The following is a 22248-nucleotide window of genomic DNA, read 5'->3' as shown; positions in this document are numbered from 1 at the left end:
TTGCGCCCGAAGAGCACCACTTATAGCTCTCCAGGCGCAAACATCACCAGGGATACAAAGTTTCAGAGACGCTCCGTTTCCAGCGCGACCTCGTGAACACCAGATGGCGGCGGGAGTCAGTGTCGCTCATGGAGGCGCTGAACAAGCGCTGAGGACAGTTGGCCATTTACAACGTTGTTGCCTCCAAACCATCTAATTCGCAAGCCCGCGCTGGGGACAACAATGTGATTCCTATGTTTGAATTCCAGCTCTGGTGTGTCCGTTGGACAAGTGGGACCGATTTTGTTCTTGAGCATTGACGCGTGTGTTCTTGGTTTGGCCTTGTGACGCGGGTTGGTTTTCAGAGCATTTGTTCTTGGTTTTCGATGGCAAGTGTAGTGTTCACATAATATGGACTGTTACACATGGAGGAAACTTTCCTTTACCCAGCGGAGAGGGCTCAATAAAATAATGAAACACAATATCTTGGAGCACTATTACACACAAGCGGAAGAAGTGTTCACAGACTTCTTCGGAACTCCGTATTTCTCGCACAATGCAATCACAGTCAACTTAAGGTGGCAGACTACCCAAAAATTCGCTTAAAAATCGAATTTGTAAATTCATATTGAGTGCTACGTCAGTTGAAAGAGCATGAATAGCTGCAAATTCTCTGAAAATTGTGTCCCTATCTGACCAGCCGTTCAAGAGTTATGGCCGAAAATGTGCCCTTGCAAGGAAAGATTTTTTTGTTGCATGCTGTCATTTGTTGGCAGCACTGTATTTGAATGTGAGCAGACCGTGCGCAACTTGTCGTATTATGGAAACACGCGAAAGTGTGCAGAATTTTTCCCCAAGTCCAAAAAAGTCCAAAAAATCACGTTAAAAAAACACGTATTGGGCCGCCGTGCAGCAGGACTTTTGCCAGCACCCTCGTGACGTTGCAGATATGTGGCTTGATTATTGTAGTTGACGTTGATTTGGTGACTTTGGCAAGTTTGAGTCGTGTCAAGAAGTCAGGTAGGATTCAGTACTAGGCAGTAGTGAAACGTGAGTGGCAGTCTTTGCCGGTTTCTGAGGGCATCCTGGATTTGGTGTGCAGCGCTGTGGAAATTGCTTGCTGTGGAGGTCCCAGCACTGGATGTTGTATCAAAGGTACGACCTCGTAGCACGTGCTAAACCTAAAAAAATTCAAAAATTGACTTGGGTCTGTGGGAGTCCGTGAGACAACGCCCACTCGTTCCGTTGTGACAGATTCCAGGGCCACGTTGAGGGGCCCTACCCCACCACCCATGGCTGCTTCTGGACTTGTTTTAGGTTTGGGTCCCGCGCACGGACAGAATGGGCACGAAAATGTGAAAAAAATGTAAATGCATTTGTTTGGCTCCTGGGTGGCTCGCACACCGTGGCACTATGCCGGAAATTTCAGTTTTTCCGGCCTGGAAAGCCTGTCAGTGAGGCGCAAGAACTTGTAAATCATGTCCTGAGGGCCAGCATAGTGGCAGGAGTGTGTGGTCAAAATTTCACTCAAATCCACTGAGAAACACCAAAGTTACGGTCAATTGAATGCCATATGAAATTTATGGGTAGGCTGCCCCCTTAAAACGTTATTAGTGCAATTTGTCCACTATGATGTATAGTTTGATAATGCACACGTTGTGTAACAGGTAGCCGAGTGGTAGGCGCGATGCAATTAACACGAGTTATCTTTTATTATTATTCTCTTAGGTACACACCTAGGATATATTAGAAGTTAAAGAAGAATAATAATAAATGACTTTCTGTCCGGTGCACACCTAGAGGTTGACTACTTCTTCTTCGAGTTAGCTTTGTCGTTGCTATCTTATCTTACTCAAAACAGAAATGCGCAGCCGCTTTAATGCAGCAGACGCCGTGCACTTACATACGGAGATACGGAAGCTCAGACAATTGCTGCGACGCTGGAGCTGGACGACAGAATGGATGCAATGGCGAAGAAGGACGCATACATCACGCTGAAGGACCATAAAGACAACTTTTCCCGGTCCCTGCCATGCCGGCTCATTAATCCCTCAAAGAGTGAAATCGGCATAGTCTCGAAGTCTATACTGGATACCGCTCTAAAACAACTCCGTCCCCAGCTGCAGATTAATGCATGGAGGAACACGGCAGCGGTGATAGAGTGGTTCTCAAGAATACCAGAGAAAGAAAACTGCATATTCGTGTGCTTTGACATCGTAGATTTCTACCCCTCAATCTCCGAAGACCTCCTCCAGAGATCCGTCGAATTCGCCCGCCGCTACACGGACATCTCCCAGGAGGAGGGTGACATAATATTCCACGCCAGGCGATCTCTGCTGTTCGGCTTGGAGAGGCACTGGGTGAAGAGACACAACGAGCACTTTGACGTCACAATGGGGTGCTATGATGGGGCTGAGGTGTGTGAGCTTGTTGGAGCCTTCGCCCTCGCCATGATAGCGGACGTGTTCAACGGCCGAGACGTCGGGTTGTATCGCGACGACGGCCTGGCTGTGTTCAGGAATGCATCAGGACATGAAGCTGACCGAATAAGAAAGGAGATGACCAAAATATTCCAGAACCTCGGACTGAAGATAACGATACAGACAAACCTGAAGAGAGTCGACTTTCTGGACGTGACATTGGACCTGACCACCGGAAAGTACTGCCCTTACCGGAAACCGAACGACAAGCCGATGTACATCAACTGCCAGTCAAACCATCCACCTACAATCATCCAGAACCTACCTGCATCGATCAGCAGAAGACTAACAGATATTTCCAATGATGAAGACGTCTTCATAGATGCGACTCCGATCTACAGTGACGCGCTGAGGAAGAGTGGATACCGGGAGAACGTACAGTATTTTGACGAGCGTAAAACGGACGAGACAAAGAAGAAGAAGAAAAGGAATCGCCCTCGGAACATCATATGGTTCAACCCACCATTTAGCAAGAACGTCGCCACCAACGTTGGACATCGCTTCCTCCAGCTAGTAGCCAAACACTTCCCCAAAGGCTCAAGCCTCAACAAAATCTTCAACCGGAACTCTGTAAAGGTTAGCTACAGTTGCATGCAGAATATGGCCACTATCATCAAGCAACACAATAACACGATCCTACGACCCAAGAAACAAGCTAACGGAGGTGACAACGATACCAGGACTTGTAACTGTCGGGCGAAAGACTCGTGTCCACTGGACGGAGCGTGTCTAACGGAGAGTATCGTATATAAGGCAAGAGTCACCGCAGGTATGGAGAAGAAGGAATATACTGGATTAACAGCAACAACATTCAAACAACGCTACTATAACCACCAATCCTCATTCCGCCACAGACAACACGAGAAGGACACCCGCCTATCGCAGTACGTCTGGACCAAAAAGGATGTAGGGAAGGCATGCAGCATTCAATGGGCGGTACACCGCAGAGCAGCGGCCTACAGCAACAAAAGCAAAAGGTGCAACCTGTGCCTGGCGGAAAAATTGGCAATCGCGCAAGCACCCAAGCACCTCTCTCTAAACAAAAGGAGTGAGCTTGTGTCGAAGTGTCGCCATGAGAATAGATACTACCTTCGGAACTTTAAACCAGCTACAGCCATCACCTAATTAAGTAAGAGACACCAAGCTCCAGTGGTTGTCACCTTTCACCACTTGCTGTCATTCACGCTTTGCACTGCCGCTATTTACACTTTGCTTTGTGAGGATATAAACCAAAACTGATCCAGATTTCCAAATACTGTTTTCTGATGATCGCTTAGTGCGTGAAACTCTGAGTAAAAACACTTCCTCTGTCCTCCTATTGTTTGAACCAGCTCTACCACTCGGTATTGAGCACTCTCTTGGACAGCATGGAACCTCTCTGTTTTACGGAGATACACTAAATATACATCAGGCAAAGCTCCGTATTAGTTCCGTACTACTTCCGTATTGGACGGGCAGGGATACTACACTTGTACGTCTACATGTATATTCACGCACAATCTATACTTTCCGCGCTAATAGCTTCCTCGCCCAAGTTGCCATACACACGACCATCATGGCAATATTTCTGTGCTGAAACAATACCCACAAGCTATCACCAAGCTATGCCTCTCTTGAGTTCCTATTTCCTTTTGTGCTTGTGACTTCTAGAGTTGCTTTATTGCATCGCGACCCCAGAACTCGCAGCGAGCACAGTGCTGCCAGTTGCCATGACCACCAGCTGCAACACCAGCTGCCTGCATCTACCCCGCTGGCACTGAAGCGCTCGTTCCCACACTGCAGCATCAGCGATTGGAATTCCCTCCCTGCCGCTCTCCTATCCCAGCCTCCCCACAGCAAGATAATGCAATCATTCAAAACGAATGTTTACCGCCATCTTCGCAGCACAAACTGGCTCTGGGAAGTCGATTCCCTCTGAATAGTATGATACTAAGACAGTTTCTCCCCCACAATCGCTCGTGTTAAGCCTTGGGTTTTTGCATCTTTCTTACCTGTACAGCTCTATCTTGTTCTTTTTTTCATTGTTTTTGGTGCGTGCTTTTGGCCGTGACGCCGAGACCTCAAGTCGGCAGAGTCATCAATGCCCCACCATCACTGCTGCGTCTTGGTGCAGCGCCTGCTCATTAGTTGTCACGTTTGTCCTAGTCTCTGTACCATTGTTTTTCCTTATTCTTTTCGAGCTGGCTATGTAAACATAGTAAACAAATCGTTCTCTGCTTCAAATATACCAATTGGATCCATTCTGTGCCCGTAAATGTCCATGAACAAGCCTTGCTATAGGTCGTATGATCTTGTACTGAAGGTTTTGGCACTCGAAGGATCTGGTAGAAGGGGCGTTACAACGAACTCTATGTACTATCGCATTATGTTGTAACCGGACCCGTACACAGTTGTATAGGCCATGTTTCGCCATTGGATTTCAGATTTCAATTTTTCTTACGGGGTTTATGTACTAATCGTCCTCGTTATAATGAGGGAGGACCTGAACCATACTTCGACTATGACAATTTAGATGGAAAATAAGCATAAGCATTAGCTAACAGCAGCAGTTTTACACGCCGATTGTTTTGCCGTAGACTAGTAGATAAGGCGGGCTCATCAGGTGTGCAAGGATGGACTCAGATGGAGAGCCAATAGTAAATTTATGGTGAAGAACAGCAAGTTAGTTGCAGAACGTCAGTAGTTATGGTCAGTTTTGTGCAATGATAACGCATGAGCTAATTACGAAGTAACTGGTGGTTTTAGTAGACCTTTTAGCGTAACTTGTAGTTTCTTGACCCTTTTCGTCACTATAGGTTCATACATTTTTCCAGCTGTGCTGCGATCCACAGTTAATTGGGAACTCGTGGCCTGGCACGAGGTTAACATGGATGCAGCTAATGGGATTTCGGTCTTTGACCACTTGGTTGTGGGTCTGATCTACTCACCTCCCAACGTTTAGGCGCTGCATCTGCGCCTTTGATCCTAGAGGGTGGTGGCGTTCCCACGGCGGATGCGGAAAACTCGGCTTCTAGCGGAGTCTCACGCGAACCGTGAATTTTTTTATTTTAAGTTCACGATTAGTTATCAAATTACGCCTGGGTCCAAATCCCCTCCAATTTACGGGTAACGTAGGAAGGTTATAATTCGCTCTCTCTTTCGCTCTCTCTCTCTCTCTCTCGCACAAACAAAAACTTCCATGAAAATTGAAAGTCAGATGATCGGTGGCCGGAATAGATGAAAAATTGGAAATTTCATTGATTTAACTTAAGCGGGCAATCACTCATCAAAACATCCCTGAGATAAAACAACGCAGGAGTAAGTACATTCTACCCTGGCATTGCAGACAGACGCATACCAGTGAACGTCTTCACAGAGTATGGACGAAGTAAGTTCGAATGCAGTGACATTATACTTGGGGACCTTGTTATGTTCTCGTGCACACCACTACTACTAGACAACAGGAACTATTTCTAGTTTGGTGACAAGATAATAGAAACTAATTATTTACATTCTCAAGTGGGGAAGAAGAGCAAGGAGAAGAACACATGAATTCAGAATATGGATGCGTGGATGCGTCCAATAGAGATATGACGTAATCACGTGAAGCAAGGCGTATAACGTAACAATACGCGTTATACGGGTGATAATAACTTGAAGTACATGCGCAATACATGAGTAGCTAGCATGATAGATCAGACCTCATAATATGAGTTACTAGTTGCATTGTGCGTATCTATATTGAGTTCTGAATTATTTTTGATTTGCCTGTAATCCTTCTGAAGAGATGGCCACGAAAACGTTCAAGGAACAAGTTATTATACATGAAAATAAGATTTACTAATGGTGTTTGTACTGAGTGCGCAGCTTACTCTAATCGTCGCGTTAATCACATTTCAATCTCCACATAGGCTTTTTAGTTATAATTATAAATACATAATAAGAATCAAACTGAACTGAACAAGTTAGCAAGTTAAACATAGTCATCGACAGATTGCAAGCGACCGACTTTGCAGAGCTTAGTTAATTTCTTTCCACGGAAGAAGGATTAATAAGAAGATAATAATCAGCTTTGCGGGTTCGTACTGGCAGCAAGTTCAGCGCCATACCGTTTCATGGCGCAAATCCAATCTGCGTTAGTCATCATCCTCGACCCTGGTGATGACCCAAGTATGTAGTTACCCAAGCCTCCATAAAGAGCATTAAGGCAGGGACGACTAGACAGTGACAAAGTTTTGCGGAACTTGTTGTACTCAAGAATAGCCGTGAAGTAATCCTCCACCTTCCATGTTCGTCGGTTGCTCTTAATGAAGAGATAGATCACCGAATGTCTTGTTGCGAGATGTGCAGTGGCAGCAATCCATTCTCGAGTTGCAGATGTGTCATCGCTTAACACGTCACTGTATCCATACTCCATATCAACATGATGGAAGGGATTATAGGTCCAAGTATGATCTAAGTGCTGTGTGAGAAGTGCGATCAAATGCGTATCTTTTAGGGATAAGAGTAGTGTTGCATCTTGCTTTGCGACGCTGTAAAACCCTTTCGCAAGTTCCACCAGCCTGCAAGAGCGGTGCGTGTAGGACAAGTATGGGATCATCTCTGAAAGATCCTTTTCTATATCCATAATGATAGCACTTCGGTAATGTTCAATGGAGCTGCAACTCTCGGACGACAAATCCGCTAAGTATTTAAGGTGGCAGACTACCCAAAAATTCGCTGAAAAATCGAATTTGTAAATTCATATTGAGTGCTACGTCAGTTGAAAGAGCATGAATAGCTGCAAATTCTCTGAAAATTGTGTCCCTATCTGACCAGCCGTTCAAGAGTTATGGCCGACAATGTGCCCTTGCAAGGAAAGATGTTTTTGTTGCATGCTGTCATTTGTTGGCAGCACTGTATTTGAATGTGAGCAGACCGTGCGCAATTTGTCGTATTATGGAAACACGCGAAGTGTGCAGAATTTTGCCCCAAGTCCAAAAAAGTCCAAAATTCACGTTAAAAAAACACGTATTGTGCTGCACGGCGGCGGGCGAAGCCCGCCGCCGTGCAGCAGGACTTTTGCCAGCACTCTCGTGACGTTGCAGATATGTGGCTTGATTATTGTAGTTGACGTTGATTTACAGTGCATTTCAAATCTATAGACGCGTAGGGTTTTTAAAATATTTCAAATTTGGCTGGAACTTTTTGAGAATAGTTTTCGGTATATTGCTCAGGATCGCTCCACAATTACTCTCATATAGTTTCTAAAGGATTGGATAACAGACGCCCAATTTGGAAAAATGTATGCACAAAGTGATCACAGATTTTATGTGGTATAGATGCTGGCATAACGGTTTTTGCCTAGGTACGCGTCTATAGTTTTGAAATGGACTGTAGTGACTTTGGCAAGTTTGAGTCGTGTCAAGAAGTCAGGTAGGATTCAGTACTAGGCAGTAGTGAAACGTGAGTGGCAGTCTTTGCCGGTTTCTGAGGGCATCCTGGATTTGGTGTGCAGCGCTGTGGAAATTGCTTGCTGTGGAGGTCCCAGCACTGGATGTTGTATCAAAGGTACGACCTCGTAGCACGTGCTAAACCTAAAAAAAATCAAAAATTGACTTGGGTCTGTGGGAGTCCGTGAGAGAACGCCCACTCGTTCCGTTGTGACAAATTCCAGGGCCACGTTGAGGGGCCCTACCCCACAACCCATGGCTGCTTCTGGACTTGTTTTAGGTTTGGATCCCGCGCACGGACAGAATGGGCACGAAAATGTGAAAAAAATGTAAATGCATTTTTTTGGCTCCTGGGTGGCTCGCACGCCGTAGCACTATGCCGGAAATTTGAGTTTTTCCGGCCTGGAAAGCCTGTCAGTGAGGCGCAAGAACTTGTAAATCATGTCCTGAGGGCCAGCATAGTGGCAGGAGTGTGTGGTCAAAATTTCACTCAAATCCACTGAGAAACACCAAAGTTACGGTCAATTGAATGCCATATGAAATTTATGGGTGATGTGCCCCCTTAAGTCTGTACCAACTCTCGCCAAAGTATGTAGCAGAGAAACATGTGACCTCATTGCACGTGTCTTTGATCGACGTCGCTGAAAGGTTCGGAAGGTAGGTAGAAGATTCCTCCGCGTTCAGGCACTGCTCTTGTGCAAATGACATCAACTGCCCAGTGCTTGTCCAGCTAGTAGGCGTATTCACGTTTTCAGGCAGACTCAGCACCAGGCTCGATAATTGCACAGTCAATCGCATTTTGCATTGGAAAACACGACGATCATAGCTACCGAACACGCAGTTTATGAAATATCTCTTATGGCTATAATGCACGCTAGCTACCCTGGCATCGACGAAGGACTGATATGCACCAATACACGTTTTTAGCGAATGTCTTTGGTTGCATGCACTGATCCTATTCGTTATAATTATCGCTCACGCGCGCTACATTTTTCTCTCTTTCCACCGTCTATCACTGTTCAACCCAGCTGCAGCCATCTACGGCTACTCGAGAAAAATACAATCACGTTGCGGGAGCAGCTAACGACATACGTGTCATTCGCTCTCTGCTCCGCAATTGACGCGTTATTGAAGAAGAACTAATGAAGGATGGCATTATCTCATCACCGTGTTGTCCGGGTTCACGGGCAACCGCTCTGGCGGGTTTTCTGAGCAATGTGGACTGACTATTTTCCGAAAGACTCAGCCTGGGCTGCATGGTGAGTGAAATCGAAGAGGTCAGAGGACAGAAAAACCAAAGTATCTACACCAACAAGCAATGCCAACTTCAGAGAATAGAACCCCCTCCCCGCAGGCACCCACTAGATCAAGCATTGTCACAGAGTCCAGGTGTTGGCCTCAAACATATTGACTACCATTGAACGTTTTCCACAACTTAAAATTCTTCCCTGTTCTCCAGCAACTTTTAAAGCAATCTGAACTTACTTTAGAGTACTTTGCACCACCGCTATTGACCGCAGCGCTAGTATCTCACTATAACTTCAATTATAGAGGTTTTTTGGGCCAGTTAAAGCATTCAAGTGACACTGTAAGGCACATTATACTGGGAATAAATCCCCGCCATAGTTACTGTTTATACTATTGCTGAACTTCCGGTCATCCTCCTCCGGCCCTAGTCCCAACCTAAAATTCTAACCATCTGGCCATTGTCTATGAAGGAAGGTGCAAACAAAATTTCTATTAGATGGCTGTTTTGAGAGCATCCTGGAAGGAAGGTGATCCTAGATGATCGGTTGTTGAAAGTACATTTCAACTGTGGTCGACGTACTGGTACGTGTAATTCATGCATTACGCTATGCTTCTATGTGGTGTGTTCGAATAGTACCCATGCCCGTGATCTTACTGCGATTGATAACAAATACCGTTTCACAATGGAAGGCAACGACCGAAGCCCTCTCATATGCTACTTCCGGATGACGTGCATTCCAAGAATCCCTAGACATCAGCAAAGTGGCAGAGTTTTCATTATAGAATATTTCCGGAACTGGATACAATGATGAAAAGGAAACCAGCTCTAAGCAATGAAAACGTGAAAAGACACGGATTGGTTTACCAGGAGCAAGGTCATTGGATTTCTTCTAGCGAAACAAAATTCATGAAAACAGGGTTATATTGCAGGGAAATGAACAAGTAACGAGGATCCTGAACAGAGAAAGATCGAAATTGAGATTACTTAAATTTAATTGGTCGGAATGTTTACAGAAGATGGTATTCGTACATTTACCAACGCTAACAGTTTTCAAAACTCGCATTCACAATGCAACTAGTTCCAGTAATACAGAGACACGCTGAAAATGACAGCTGTTCACAAAGGAAGTTTACAAAATGAAAAATTCACCAATCTTTAGCAATGCACCCGTCCAGAAATCATGACAATGGGGGCACAAAACTGCACTGGCTGTTGTGATACTGGCATTCTGCTGCTCATATTTCTCTCATTCGTTCTTCTTCATCACGCCGTTTCGAGACTTTTCGTAGCCAGCACCTTGCCATAATCCACCATGGCTTTGAACAATTCGTCTGCTGTCCATTCCTTCCTAGAATGTGTTCCTTGTAAGGCAGGTTGTAGGTAACTTCCCAAATGTAGGTAGAGAGTTGCACGATCAGGGATACTGGACTTTGGCAATCCCTTCAAGAAGTCTTCATACTCCATGACAGCCATGAAATAATCCTCGATAGGAACCGTCCGCATGCTTCCCATTATCAGGAGCTTGACAACAGAATGTTTGGTTGCGAACTGCCCGACGGCGTGTATCCAATGATTTGTTGAAATCGCAGCCTCGTGTTCAGCACACTTGTTCTTACTGACGAAATCCCAATGAACGAAGGGATTAAACGTCCATCTAGGAATGATTCGCTCCAGACCATATTCACAAAAGTAGGGACATACCGTGCTCAGGGCTGCCAATAATCTTGTGTCGTGAATTGCAATACTGTAAAAACATTGTGCAACATCAACAAGCCTCCTGGAACGGTTCACGTAGGGTAAACATAATACCAGCTTTGGGATATCCTGTTGAAAATGTTCGATCATAGCTTCTTGGCACTCTTCAGTAGAGCCACATATATCTTGTAACCAGGTCGTCACGTCTTCTATTCTATACACATTCATGTCTGCATCTCCATCAGATGAGTCTGTCCTTTTGTCCTGAAACAACCCAGGCGAAAGGTTGGGAAGAATGTCACAAGCTTCAGCTACGAGGAATAAGTCTACATGGATCAGATCACTCTGTAAACAAGAGAAGGTCCAGCTTGTGAATTCACCGGTAGTTGGAGGCGCCATCAACGCCAGACTCCTTAATTGCTTGAGCAATATATACTTACGGTCGAAAACCCAGCGATTAGCTCTTTCGACAACGAAATCTTTTATGCTATCCCACAGGCTATGATGCAGGCTAGCCACACTGCCTGCTATGTAGAGAATTCGTGCAGCTCGAATATACGACATTTCCAAGTAAGGACTGAGATGATACCGCTTCTGCATGGGATGGAAGCACATAAAAATGACAAATACAGAAAATATCGTTGCATTCATTAGTTTCAGGGAGTTTCAAACAGGACAATTATGAAGAACAAAGGCTTTAACCACCAAATCTTAAACCAGGGACGTAAATTTACATGTAAGTAAATACATGGTTTTAAACATTCAAGCGATGCCGACGCGGATCCCTTGAATATTGTTTTTATATTTCAAAATTAATAATACATGTACACTTTCATCCTGCTGTAGTGTAGCATTTACAATCGACTTGTTCATTCCTGAAGTTTGAACTCGGATGTTGAGCCAATGTAATCATGGAAAATAAATGAAAAACTGAATGTGGTGATATGTGACCTACTGTTCACCAAAGTAACTAGATCATTATACAGTCAGGAAATGTAACAACAAAGGACAAAACCGACATTGGAGCTAGGGTCAGGTCCGCGATGCATTTTTCGGTGCTTTTGTGCCTTTTTGCTGACTTACTTCCTCTGTTAACAAAAAACTTCGTGATCGATTTTTTGAGGGACTGGTTTGCGCACAAACTATGGTGAAATGAGTCGCGATCATTTTCTCCGCCTTGCCTGGCATGTCATGAGAGAGGTACGATTCAAGAAAAGCGACCTTTCCCAACAAGCCGATAGGAATAGATGGTTGCGCTGTGGCAACATAGGTGATGACAGCCATTGCGAATTAAACTGAACATAGGAGTAAGGGATGATATTGGTTCATAAACCTGTACCGGTCTGTCTGTTTCAACAAGTTGTGAATGGCTCATTGTATATTTTGTCGAAGACTCTTTTAAGAGTTTAAACCTGTCACTGAGTAATGTTATTGAATTGACTTTCTGCGAGATAATTATATACAGCAACAGCCACCGCAGTCGACTGTGGACGCCGACACCGACACCAGCTGCTTGTGAGAACAGCTACATTCTCCAAAACACATGGTTGACAATGAAATGAAAATAGGTCGGAAACAGACAGTGCAAAAAAGAAAGAATCTTTGGCTTAGCAAGGAGCCTCTTTGCGATCTCCTTTTGTAATAGAACAATTTGAATAAAGTCTCAAAACAATACAAAAACATTGCACATTGGTACTCACCTGGCATAGATGCTTAAACGTGTACTCATTGAGCAGCAGCTTCTTAACATTCCTCGAAACTCCACACAGCTGAAAGATGTCCAGAATTGACAACATTGGCAATAATGTACCTTGCAACACATCAAATGAAACACTGTCCAGTTCATTCGGGATCGGGCCCTGCTCCATCACCTGCAGATATTCAGATACATGTTGTGATCTCGTTGCATCACTGTTTGCGGATTCTAGATGCAATTCCTCTTGCTGGAGTTTATCATCACCAGTAAGAGTTTGACTAGCAGCAGCCATTAGCTCTGGCATCGCATATGTATTCTCAGTAGTGATGTCATGTTGTGGCTTGGCTACCTCGGTTGCGTCATCGTCGCGAACGTCAGGCTTCTGATGGGCATCCATTGCCAATGTACGCTCCACAAAATTGCTGATTTCCCTGAACAACTGCACACCCAGCCAACGGACACAGAGCAGTACAGTTGAGGATAGAATAACATCTACATGTATATGCCGCACATAGACAGCCACCAGCAAACAAACCAATAATTCGCTAAACAGATAATGCATAGCGCAATAGATACATCTGGGAAAAACATGTACATGGTGTGAATCGGCAATAGCGTCACCTCAAATATTACTTATTGAAAACACGATTTTCTCTCCTAATTATTGCATGCATTATAATACTTTCTTTCAATAGAATTAACGAAACCAACAAATGTCCCAAATAATTAATAACCATTACAAATTGAAGACATTTTTTCCAGTGTGTTGACAGAGTTTAGACTTACCTAGGAGCAGAGACTTGCACCTGGTGTTGTCGGGGTGCAACTACAGTTTCCAGGGGAAAGGGATATCTGAGGTCGCCTGATGATTCGAAAACTGCAAGTGAACTGATGGTAAGCAAGATCGAGAACACTGATTTATACCTTCATACTACTACTAATACTACTGCTGAGTAGTGTACTGTGTAGTGAAGACCTGAGACGTGACAGCTCAGCTCTAACTATACCGTAGGCGTAAAATGAGTTGTCTCTCAGAAGAAGGTCACAGTACATCCACTTTGCGTTATCAACGTTTATTACTGCTATATGGCTGACTGTTGATCCACTAAGCTCTTAGTGGTACAGCAGAAACCTACGTATTCGACACAGATAGACGTGGGCAGCAGACAGTGAGCCTGTATTGGTAATAATTATCGCAATCATCTCTGCACGGCTAGCAGTGCGCAGAGCTGCACGCCACGGCCTCCATGATGTACACACGCACATTTAGCTGACTGATTACTTTGTCACACGCACAACCGCCACTGCATTTTAAAATGGTCACGTGTGCTTCTTTATTTGGCGCACTGATTCCCCGTGTACACCTAGTATTAGTATTACGTAATAGTCATCGACTGCAGTGCAAGCACTGACTCTATTCTTCGCAAATGACAGAGTCATTATGTACATAATACACCGTCTATAGCTACTGTACAATGATTGTCATTTGTGTCATGTACATTTCGCAGCCCACTGTTCACAGGACTAGGGACGCGCAACGCCCAGTCACGTACTGCTACTTGCGCATAATAAAATCACTTCACAGGTCGGCGAACGTGTCGTGCAGCAATCGTGATCTACTGAGCGATTGACCCGGCATCGACGAAGGACTGATGCCCCAATACAAGTAAGTATTTAATAATTAATTTTTAGTAAATGATTATGTCATTGGTTGCATGCACTGACCCTATTCGTTATATTATCGCTAACCCGCGCTACAACTCTCTCTCTTCCCATCACCTATCACTGTTCCACACAGCTGCAGCCATCCACCGCTACTCGATCAAAGAACAATCAAGTCGCGGGAGCAGCGAAAGTGTCATTCGTGCTCTGCTCCGCGTTTGACGCGGAATCGAAGAAGAACGTATTTATTTTTAAAAATATTTATTATTATTATTAAACCAGTGAAAATTATAATGTGAAGAAGAGGTTGGTGCGACTTCGGTGAGAGTAGGGGAAGAGTGTGTTGCTCCCTATATGGGAACTCGCGGTTTTCCTGCCGAGTTGAATCCTCACTTGAGTGACTCACGACTGCCATCCAGAGAACACCAGAAGTCCATCATATAGTTATAGCTCTCCAGGCGCAAACATCACCAGGGATACAAACTTGCAGAGACGCTTCGTTTCCAGCGCGACCTCGCGAACACCAGATAGCAGCGTGAGTCAGTGTCGCTCATGGAGGCGCTGAGGCAAGTTAGTTGGCCATTTACAACGTTGTTGCGTCCAAACCATCTATTTATAGCAATACAAACTGCTTTATGGCAGTTTTCTAAAAAAAGTTATTGTGTTCTAGTCCATGGACCCCGTCTAAAAATTAAGAAATTAACGAAATGTGATAACCGAAAATTAAAATTTCACACAAAACCTCACAATAATCACAACACTTGAAATGCTGCTTTCAACTCTTAACTTGTACTGCACCAACAATTGGCAACATGCATGTCATGCATGCATAGGAAAGAGGATCATGAGGGGAAAGGTCTTCTACATGTACAATGTAGCTTTTCATTCTGTGTGTGATTATTGTGAGGTTTTGTGTGAAATTTTAATTTTCGGCTATCACATTTCGTTAATTTCTTACTTTTTAGACGGGGTCCATGGACTAGAACACAATAACTTTTTTTAGAAAACTGCCATAAAGCAGTTTTTATTGCTATAATTTCTTTTTGTTTTTTCTGTCACCAATCAATGGAATGTCTTAGATCAATATGTAAATGATGGCCTTCACATCATATCAATACCGTATTATACGCATTGATGTGCAAGCCTTTTCTTGCAGAAAATGGCACTAGCATGTTCTTCTGCGGGGAAACATGGGAGTAGTGGTGGACCGTGGTGATACTTTTTTTATACGGAGGTCATTCTGTGCATGTTGCTGTAGCAGAATTTCATAAAATTGTCTTGCCTTTCAGATATTTCAGATTTCCCCACTCTCGATCAGATTTATTTGAGAAATGTAACCAGGTGCGTGTCACAGATGTTTTTGTTGATTCTGTGTTTATAATGGTTTATAATCATGGGTTATCGTGATAAGGTCATCCTGCATCATATTGCACTGAAATCGTTATCCTGTTGATGTCGATACAACTTTTTGAAGTAGTTCAATGACTTCAAACTGTTAGTCCACGATTGTCTAAAACAACACAGCAAAGGAGGAACAATAAACATGTATTAAAATGTAAACAAATACATTGCTGAATCCGACACCTCGTTCCAACAACTACACTGATCCTGAGGATAAAAGGGGCAAGGCTATGGTTGGAGGCACTGAGAGATAAACAAGGCACTCCATAATAATAAAATCTTACACATCTTTTGGTGAGTATGAATGATATCCAGTCTAACCTCTTTAGGACGAACACCAAGGGACCGATGGTATTTATTCTGTGAGTTTGTCTTAACCTATTTTATAACCAGTGAATACAATTATTTCTCCAATAGACATACAAATAGATTTCTTCTACAGCGAAAGATTGTAAGCCACACCAAATCATTGACTCGTCTCGTATGAAAGAAATGAGTCACTGGAGAGGTTCTGCAAAACGAAAATGCGTACAAACTTTTGTTCTACGTCATGAAGTGCGAAACTTCGCACGAACTTTCGCAACTTTGGACGCGAAACTTGCAGGGAACGCGAAATGAACTGTCGTTCACACTTTCGTGAGATAGGATCAGGGCGTACGTGCGCTTGGACCGCGCAAACTACGAAAATGTGCAGAACGCAAAGTTCGTGCAAAAATTCGTACACACTTTCGCAAGGACTGTCGCGAAACTTCGTTCGAATTTTCGTTTTGCAGAACCTCTCTACTGAACGTTTCTTTAGCAACATGACGGCAACTGAAACAGGAACAGAGAAAGTACGATACATGTACAGCACATTCTTGCAGGTACTACAAACAGATTGCAGATCGTAATTCTTGCTTTGGCGGCACGAAACTTTATTTGGGGCAGTGCAATCTCGGTGGTACTCACAAATAATAAATCAAACAGCCCAGACTCGAGGAAACAAATCCAATCATACAAGTACGAGATCTTCACGAGACGAGACTGCACCCATTGGCTGTTTTCGTATGAAGCAAACAAGTTTACTGAACCTCTCCACAATGGAGATTTTCCCTGATACAATGTATGCGAATTTATTTTGCAAACTCGGTCAATGGGTCCTTGAGTCTTTCCCTCCAGATTGGGAATTGCCAACAATAGTATGCCACTGACCAGTGCCTTACTTGTAATGTACTAATGTACAACGAATATGAGTATTTCGACAACACATTTAACATAAGCCTTACCACACACACACACCACATCTAAAATCCTGCCAATGTTACAATACATTCACACAGCTACTGAAGAATGCAACATACTAGTTGATATCCAGCCCTGCCCTAGCTTCTCCTGCTTTTCAGTTCCCCTTTCATTCTTTTTCTTTCTCCCCTCTAGCTCTATTACCGCCATGGCTGGCTATCGCCCACATCACCATTTCATTGGCTAGTGCCACGTGATTGTGAATAAATAAAATAAATAAATAAGAAGGTGAACTCGCGTTCTTCGCACACTGTAGACAAGGGCAAAGAGATAAAAATGGATCTAAATCCGAATAAAATCAGCACACGTTTCCGTAAATGAAAGGGTGAGCAAAGGGAAATGAATCGAAGGAAACCGGTCAACTCAGAGATCACCTGTCATCGAGTACTCCGTAAAAGGAAAAGAGATCCTGTCAGCTTTTCCATTATTTATTGCATTCCGCCCAAAATCAGCACACTTTTCGTAAATGAAAGAGTCAGCACAAGCAATTGAATCAAAGGGAACTGGTCAACTCACCTGTCATTGAGTAATATTCCGCGAAAGGAGGTCTCAGCAGCGCCGGAACGAAATAAGCCAGGCTAGGAGACGAAATATCCGAAACAGCTCATACAAGAAGCAGTTCCAAAGGAGAAAGTTCCTCGCGCATGCACATCCAAACACGGACTGCACTGCAACACAATGTCTGCCGTGCACGTGCACAGCACGCGGCTACCACCCGTTGGTAGATCTAATACCGAGCACCTTACGTAGAGACTTACGTAGCCGAAGTGAAATACCGAGCACCTTACGTAGAAACTTACGTAGCATAGCGGTGTCGTTTTTCTTGCCATGTGAACACAATAATAGAAAAGCTGACAGGATCGCTTTTCTAAGTTCGCAAGCCCGCGCTGGGGACAACAATGTGAATCCTATGTTTGAATTCCAGCTCTGGTGTGTCCGTTGGCCAAGTGGGGCCGATTTTGTTTTTCAGCATTGGCGCGTGTGTTCTTCGTTTGGCCTTGTGACGCGGGTTGGTTTTGAGAGCACTTGTTCTTGGTTTTCGCTGGCAAGTGTAGTGTTCACATAATATGGACTGTTACACATGGAGGAAACTTTCCTTTACCCAGCGGAGAGGGCTCAATAAAATAATGCAACACAATATCTTGGAGCACTATTACACACTAACGGAAGAAGTGTTTACAGACTTCTTCGAAACTCCGACATTCTCGCACAATGCAATCACAGGCGACTTATAACGTTATCAGTGCAATTTGGCCAATATGAGGTATAGTTTGATAATGCACACCTTGCACGTCTACATGTATATTCACGCACAATCTATACTTTCCGCGCTAATAGGTTCATCGCCCAAGTTGCCATCCACACGACCATCATGGCAATATTTCTGTGCTTTTTCAATACCCACAAGCTATCACCAAGCTATGCCTCTCATGAATTCCTTTTTACTTTTGTGCTTGTGCCTTCTAGAGTTGCATCTGTGCATCGCAACACCAGAACTCGCAGCGAGCACAGTGCTGTCAGTGGCCATGACCACCAGCTCCAACACCAGCTGCCTGCATCTACCCCGCCTGCACTGAAGCGCTCGTTCCCACACTGCAGCATCAGCGATTGGAATTCCCTCCCTGCCGCTCTCCTATCCCAGCCGCCCCACAGCAAGAGAATGCAATCATTCAAAACGAATGTTTTACCGCCATCTTCGCAGCACAAACTGGCTCTGGGAAGTCGATTCCCTATGAATAGTATGATACTAAGACAGTTTCTCCCCCACAATCGCTCGTGTTAAGCCTTGGGTTTTTGCATCTTTCTTACCTGTACAGCTCTATCTTGTTCTTTTTTCATTGTTTTTGGTGCGTGCAGGCAGGCATAGTGGGATGGTCTAAGACCATGATTGAGAAACAGAGAGTACCAGGTTCAAGTCCTGCTTTGAAGCGGAAGGATTTTTTCCAGCCGTGCTGCGACCCACAGTAAATTGGGAACTCGTGGCCTGGCACGAGGGAAACATGGATGCAGTGAATGGGATTTCGGTCTTTGACCACTTTGTGGTGGGTCTTATCTACTCACCTCCCACCGCTTAGGAGCTGCATCTGCGCCTTGATCCAAGAGGGTGGGGGCGTTCCTGCGGATGCGGAAAACTGGGCCTTTGGCCGAGTCTCACGCGAACCGTGAATTTTTTGTTTTTGTTTTTTTGGTGCGTGCTTTTGGCCGTGACGCCGAGACCTCAAGTCGCCAGAGTCATCAATGCCCCAAAATCACTGCTGCGTCTTGGTGCAGCGCCTGCTCATTAGTTGTCACGTTTGTCCTAGTCTCTGTACCATTGTTTTTCCTTATTCTTTTCGAGCTGGCTATGTGAACATAGTAAAAAAATCGTTCTCTGCTTCAAATATACCAATTGCATCCATTCTTTGCCCGTAAATGTCCATGAACAAGCTTTGCTATAGGTCGTATGATCTTGTACTGAAGGTTTTGGCACTCGAAGGATCTGGTAGAAGGGGCGTTACAACGAACTGTATGTACTATCGCATTATGTTGTAACCGGACCTGTACACAGTTGTATAGGCCACGTTTCGCCATTGGATTTCAGATTTAAATTTTTCTTACGGGGTTTATGTACTAATCGGCCTAGTTATAATGAGGGAGGACCTGTACCATACTTCGACTATCACAATTTAGATGGAAAATAAGCATCAGCTAAAAGCAGCAGTTTTACACGCCGATCGTTTTGCCGTAGACTAGTAGATAATGCCGGCTCATTATGTACTAATCGGCCTAGTTATAATGAGGGAGGACCTGTACCATACTTCGACTATCACAATTTAGATGGAAAATAAGCATCAGCTAAAAGCAGCAGTTTTACACGCCGATCGTTTTGCCGTAGACTAGTAGATAATGCCGGCTCATCAGGTGTGCAAGGATGGACTCAGATGGAGAGCCAATAGTAAATTTATGGTGAAGAACAGCAAGTTAGTTGCAGAACGTCAGTAGTTATGGTCAGTTTTGTGCAATGATAACGCATGAGCTAATTACGAAGTAACTGGTGGTTTTAGTAGACCTTTTAGCGTAACTTGTAGTTTCTTGACCCTTTTCGTCACTATAGGTTCATACATTGTTCCAGCCGTGCTGCGACCCACAGTTAATTGGGAACTCGTGGCATGGCACGAGGTTAACATGGATGCAGCTAATAGGATTTCGGTCTTTGACCACTTGGTGGTGGGTCTGATCTACTCACCTCCCAACGTTTAGACGCTGCATCTGCGCCTTTGATCCTAGAGGGTGGTGGCGTTCCCACGGCGGATGCGGAAAACTCGGCTTCTAGCGGAGTCTCACGCGAACCGTGAATTTTTTAATTTTAAGTTCATGAATAGTTATCAAATTACGCCTAGGTCCAAATCCCCTCCATTTTACGGGTAACGTAGGAAGGTTATAATTCGCTCTCTCTTTTGCTCTCTCTCTCTCTCTCTCTCTCGCAGAAACAAAAACTTCCATGAAAATTGAAAGTCAGATGATCAGTGGCCGGAATAGATGAAAAAATTGGAAATTTCATTGATTTAACTTCAGCGGGCAATCACTCATCAAAACATCCCAGAGATAAAACAACGCAGGAGTAAGTACATTCTACCCTGGCATTGCAGACAGACGCATACCAGTGAACGTCTACACAGAGTATGCACGAAGTAAGTTCGAATGCAGTGACATTATACTTGGGGACCTTGTTATGTTCTCGTGCACACCACTACTACTAGACAACAGGAACTATTTCTAGTTTGGTGACAAGGTAATATAAACTAATTATTTACATTCTCAAGTGAGGAAGAAGAGCAAGGAGAAGAACACATGAATCCAGAATATGGATGCGTGGATGCGTCCAATAGAGACAAGACGTAATCACGTGAAGCAAGGCGTATAACGTAACAATACGCGTTATACGGGTGATAATAACTTGAAGTACATGCGCAATACATGAGTAGCTAGCATGATAGATCAGACCTCATAATATGAGTTACTAGTTGCATTGTGCGTATCTATATTGAGTTCTGAATTACTTTTGATTTGCCAGTAATCCTTCTGAAGAGATGGCCACGAAAACGTTCAAGGAACAAGTTATTATACGTGAAAACAAGATTTACTAATGGTGTTTGTACTGAGTGCGCAGCTTACTCTAATCGTTGCGTTAATCACATTTCAATCGCCACATAGGCTTTTTAGTTATAATTATAAATACATAATAAGAATCAAACTGAACTGAACAAGTTAGCAAGTTAAACATAGTCATCAACAGATCGCAAGCGACCGACTTTGCAGAGCTTAGTTGGGCGAATGGTTAATTTCTTTCCACGGAAGAAGGATTAATAAGAAGATAATAATCAGCTTTGCGGGTTCGTACTGGCAGCAAGTTCAGCGCCATACCGTTTCATGGCGCAAATCCAATCTACGTTAGTCATCATCCTCGACCCTGGTGATGACCCAAGTATGTAGTTACCCAAGCCTCCATAAAGAGCATTAAGGCAGGGACGACTAGACAGTGACAAAGTTTTGCAGAACTTGTTGTACTCAAGAACAGCCGTGAAGTAATCCTCCACCTTCCATGTTCGTCGGTTGCTCTTAATGAAGAGATAGATCACCGAATGTCTTGTTGCGAGATGTGCAGTGGCAGCAATCCATTCTCGAGTTGCAAATGTGTCATCGCTTAACACGTCACTGTATCCATACTCCATATCAACATGAAGGAAGGGATTATAGGTCCAAGTATGATCTAAGTGCTGTGTGAGAAGTGCGATCAAATGCGTATCTTTTAGGGATAAGAGTAGTGTTGCATCTTGCTTTGCGACGCTGTAAAACCCTTTCGCAAGTTCCACCAGCCTGCAAGAGCGGTGCGTGTAGGACAAGTATGGGATCATCTCTGAAAGATCCTTTTCTATATCCTTAATGATAGCACTTTGGTAATGTTCAATGGAGCTGCAACTCTCGGACGACAATTCCGCTAAGTCTTTAAGTCTGTACCAACTCTCGCCAAAGTATGTAGCAGAGAAACATGTGACCTCATTGCACGTGTCTTTGATCGACGTCGCTGAAAGGTTCGGAAGGTAGGTACAAGATTCCTCGGCATTCAGGCACTGCTCTTGTGCAAGTGACATCAACTGCCCAGTGCTTGTCCAGCTAGTAGGTGTATTCACGTTTTCAGGCAGTCTCAGCACCAGGCTCGATAATTGCACAGTCAATCGCATTTTGCATTGGAAAACACGACGATCATAGTTACCGAACACGCAGTTTATGAAATCCCTCTTTTGGCTATAATGCACGCTAGCTACCCTATTGGCTATGTAGATGACTTTGGAAATCTGAATGTAGGACATCTTCAAATACGGACTGATCTGATACCGGTGCTGTATGCATGGG

General features: G+C 44.1%; 1 protein-coding gene across 1 annotated transcript; it reads right to left on the bottom strand.

Moving 5' to 3' along the window:
* Window positions 1-10382: 10382 nt before the first annotated feature.
* On the bottom strand, window positions 10383-13386 carry LOC135824271 (uncharacterized). The gene is made up of 3 exons (XM_065337003.1): window positions 13297-13386; window positions 12515-12949; window positions 10383-11408 (listed from the first exon to the last, which is right to left on the bottom strand). Exons 2-3 carry the CDS (start codon window positions 12905-12907, stop codon window positions 10383-10385), a joined length of 1419 nt encoding a protein of 472 aa, XP_065193075.1. The 5' UTR covers window positions 12908-12949; window positions 13297-13386.
* Between the last annotated feature and the right edge of the window lie 8862 nt (window positions 13387-22248).

Source organism: Sycon ciliatum, chromosome 9 (assembly GCF_964019385.1).
Source record: "Sycon ciliatum chromosome 9, ocSycCili1.1, whole genome shotgun sequence".
Lineage (NCBI taxonomy): Eukaryota > Metazoa > Porifera > Calcarea > Leucosolenida > Sycettidae > Sycon > Sycon ciliatum.
Note: the sequence above shows the minus strand (reverse complement) of the source record. Positions and strands in the feature narration are given on the sequence as shown.

Coding starts and splice junctions, on each gene's coding strand:
- LOC135824271 (XM_065337003.1), bottom strand. CDS start 12,907: ATGGATGCCCATCAGAAGCCTGACGTTCGCGACGATGACGCAACCGAG. Junction 11,409..12,514: donor CGTTTAAGCATCTATGCCAG/GTGAGTACCAAT, acceptor CATCCCATGCAG/AAGCGGTATCATCTCAGTCC.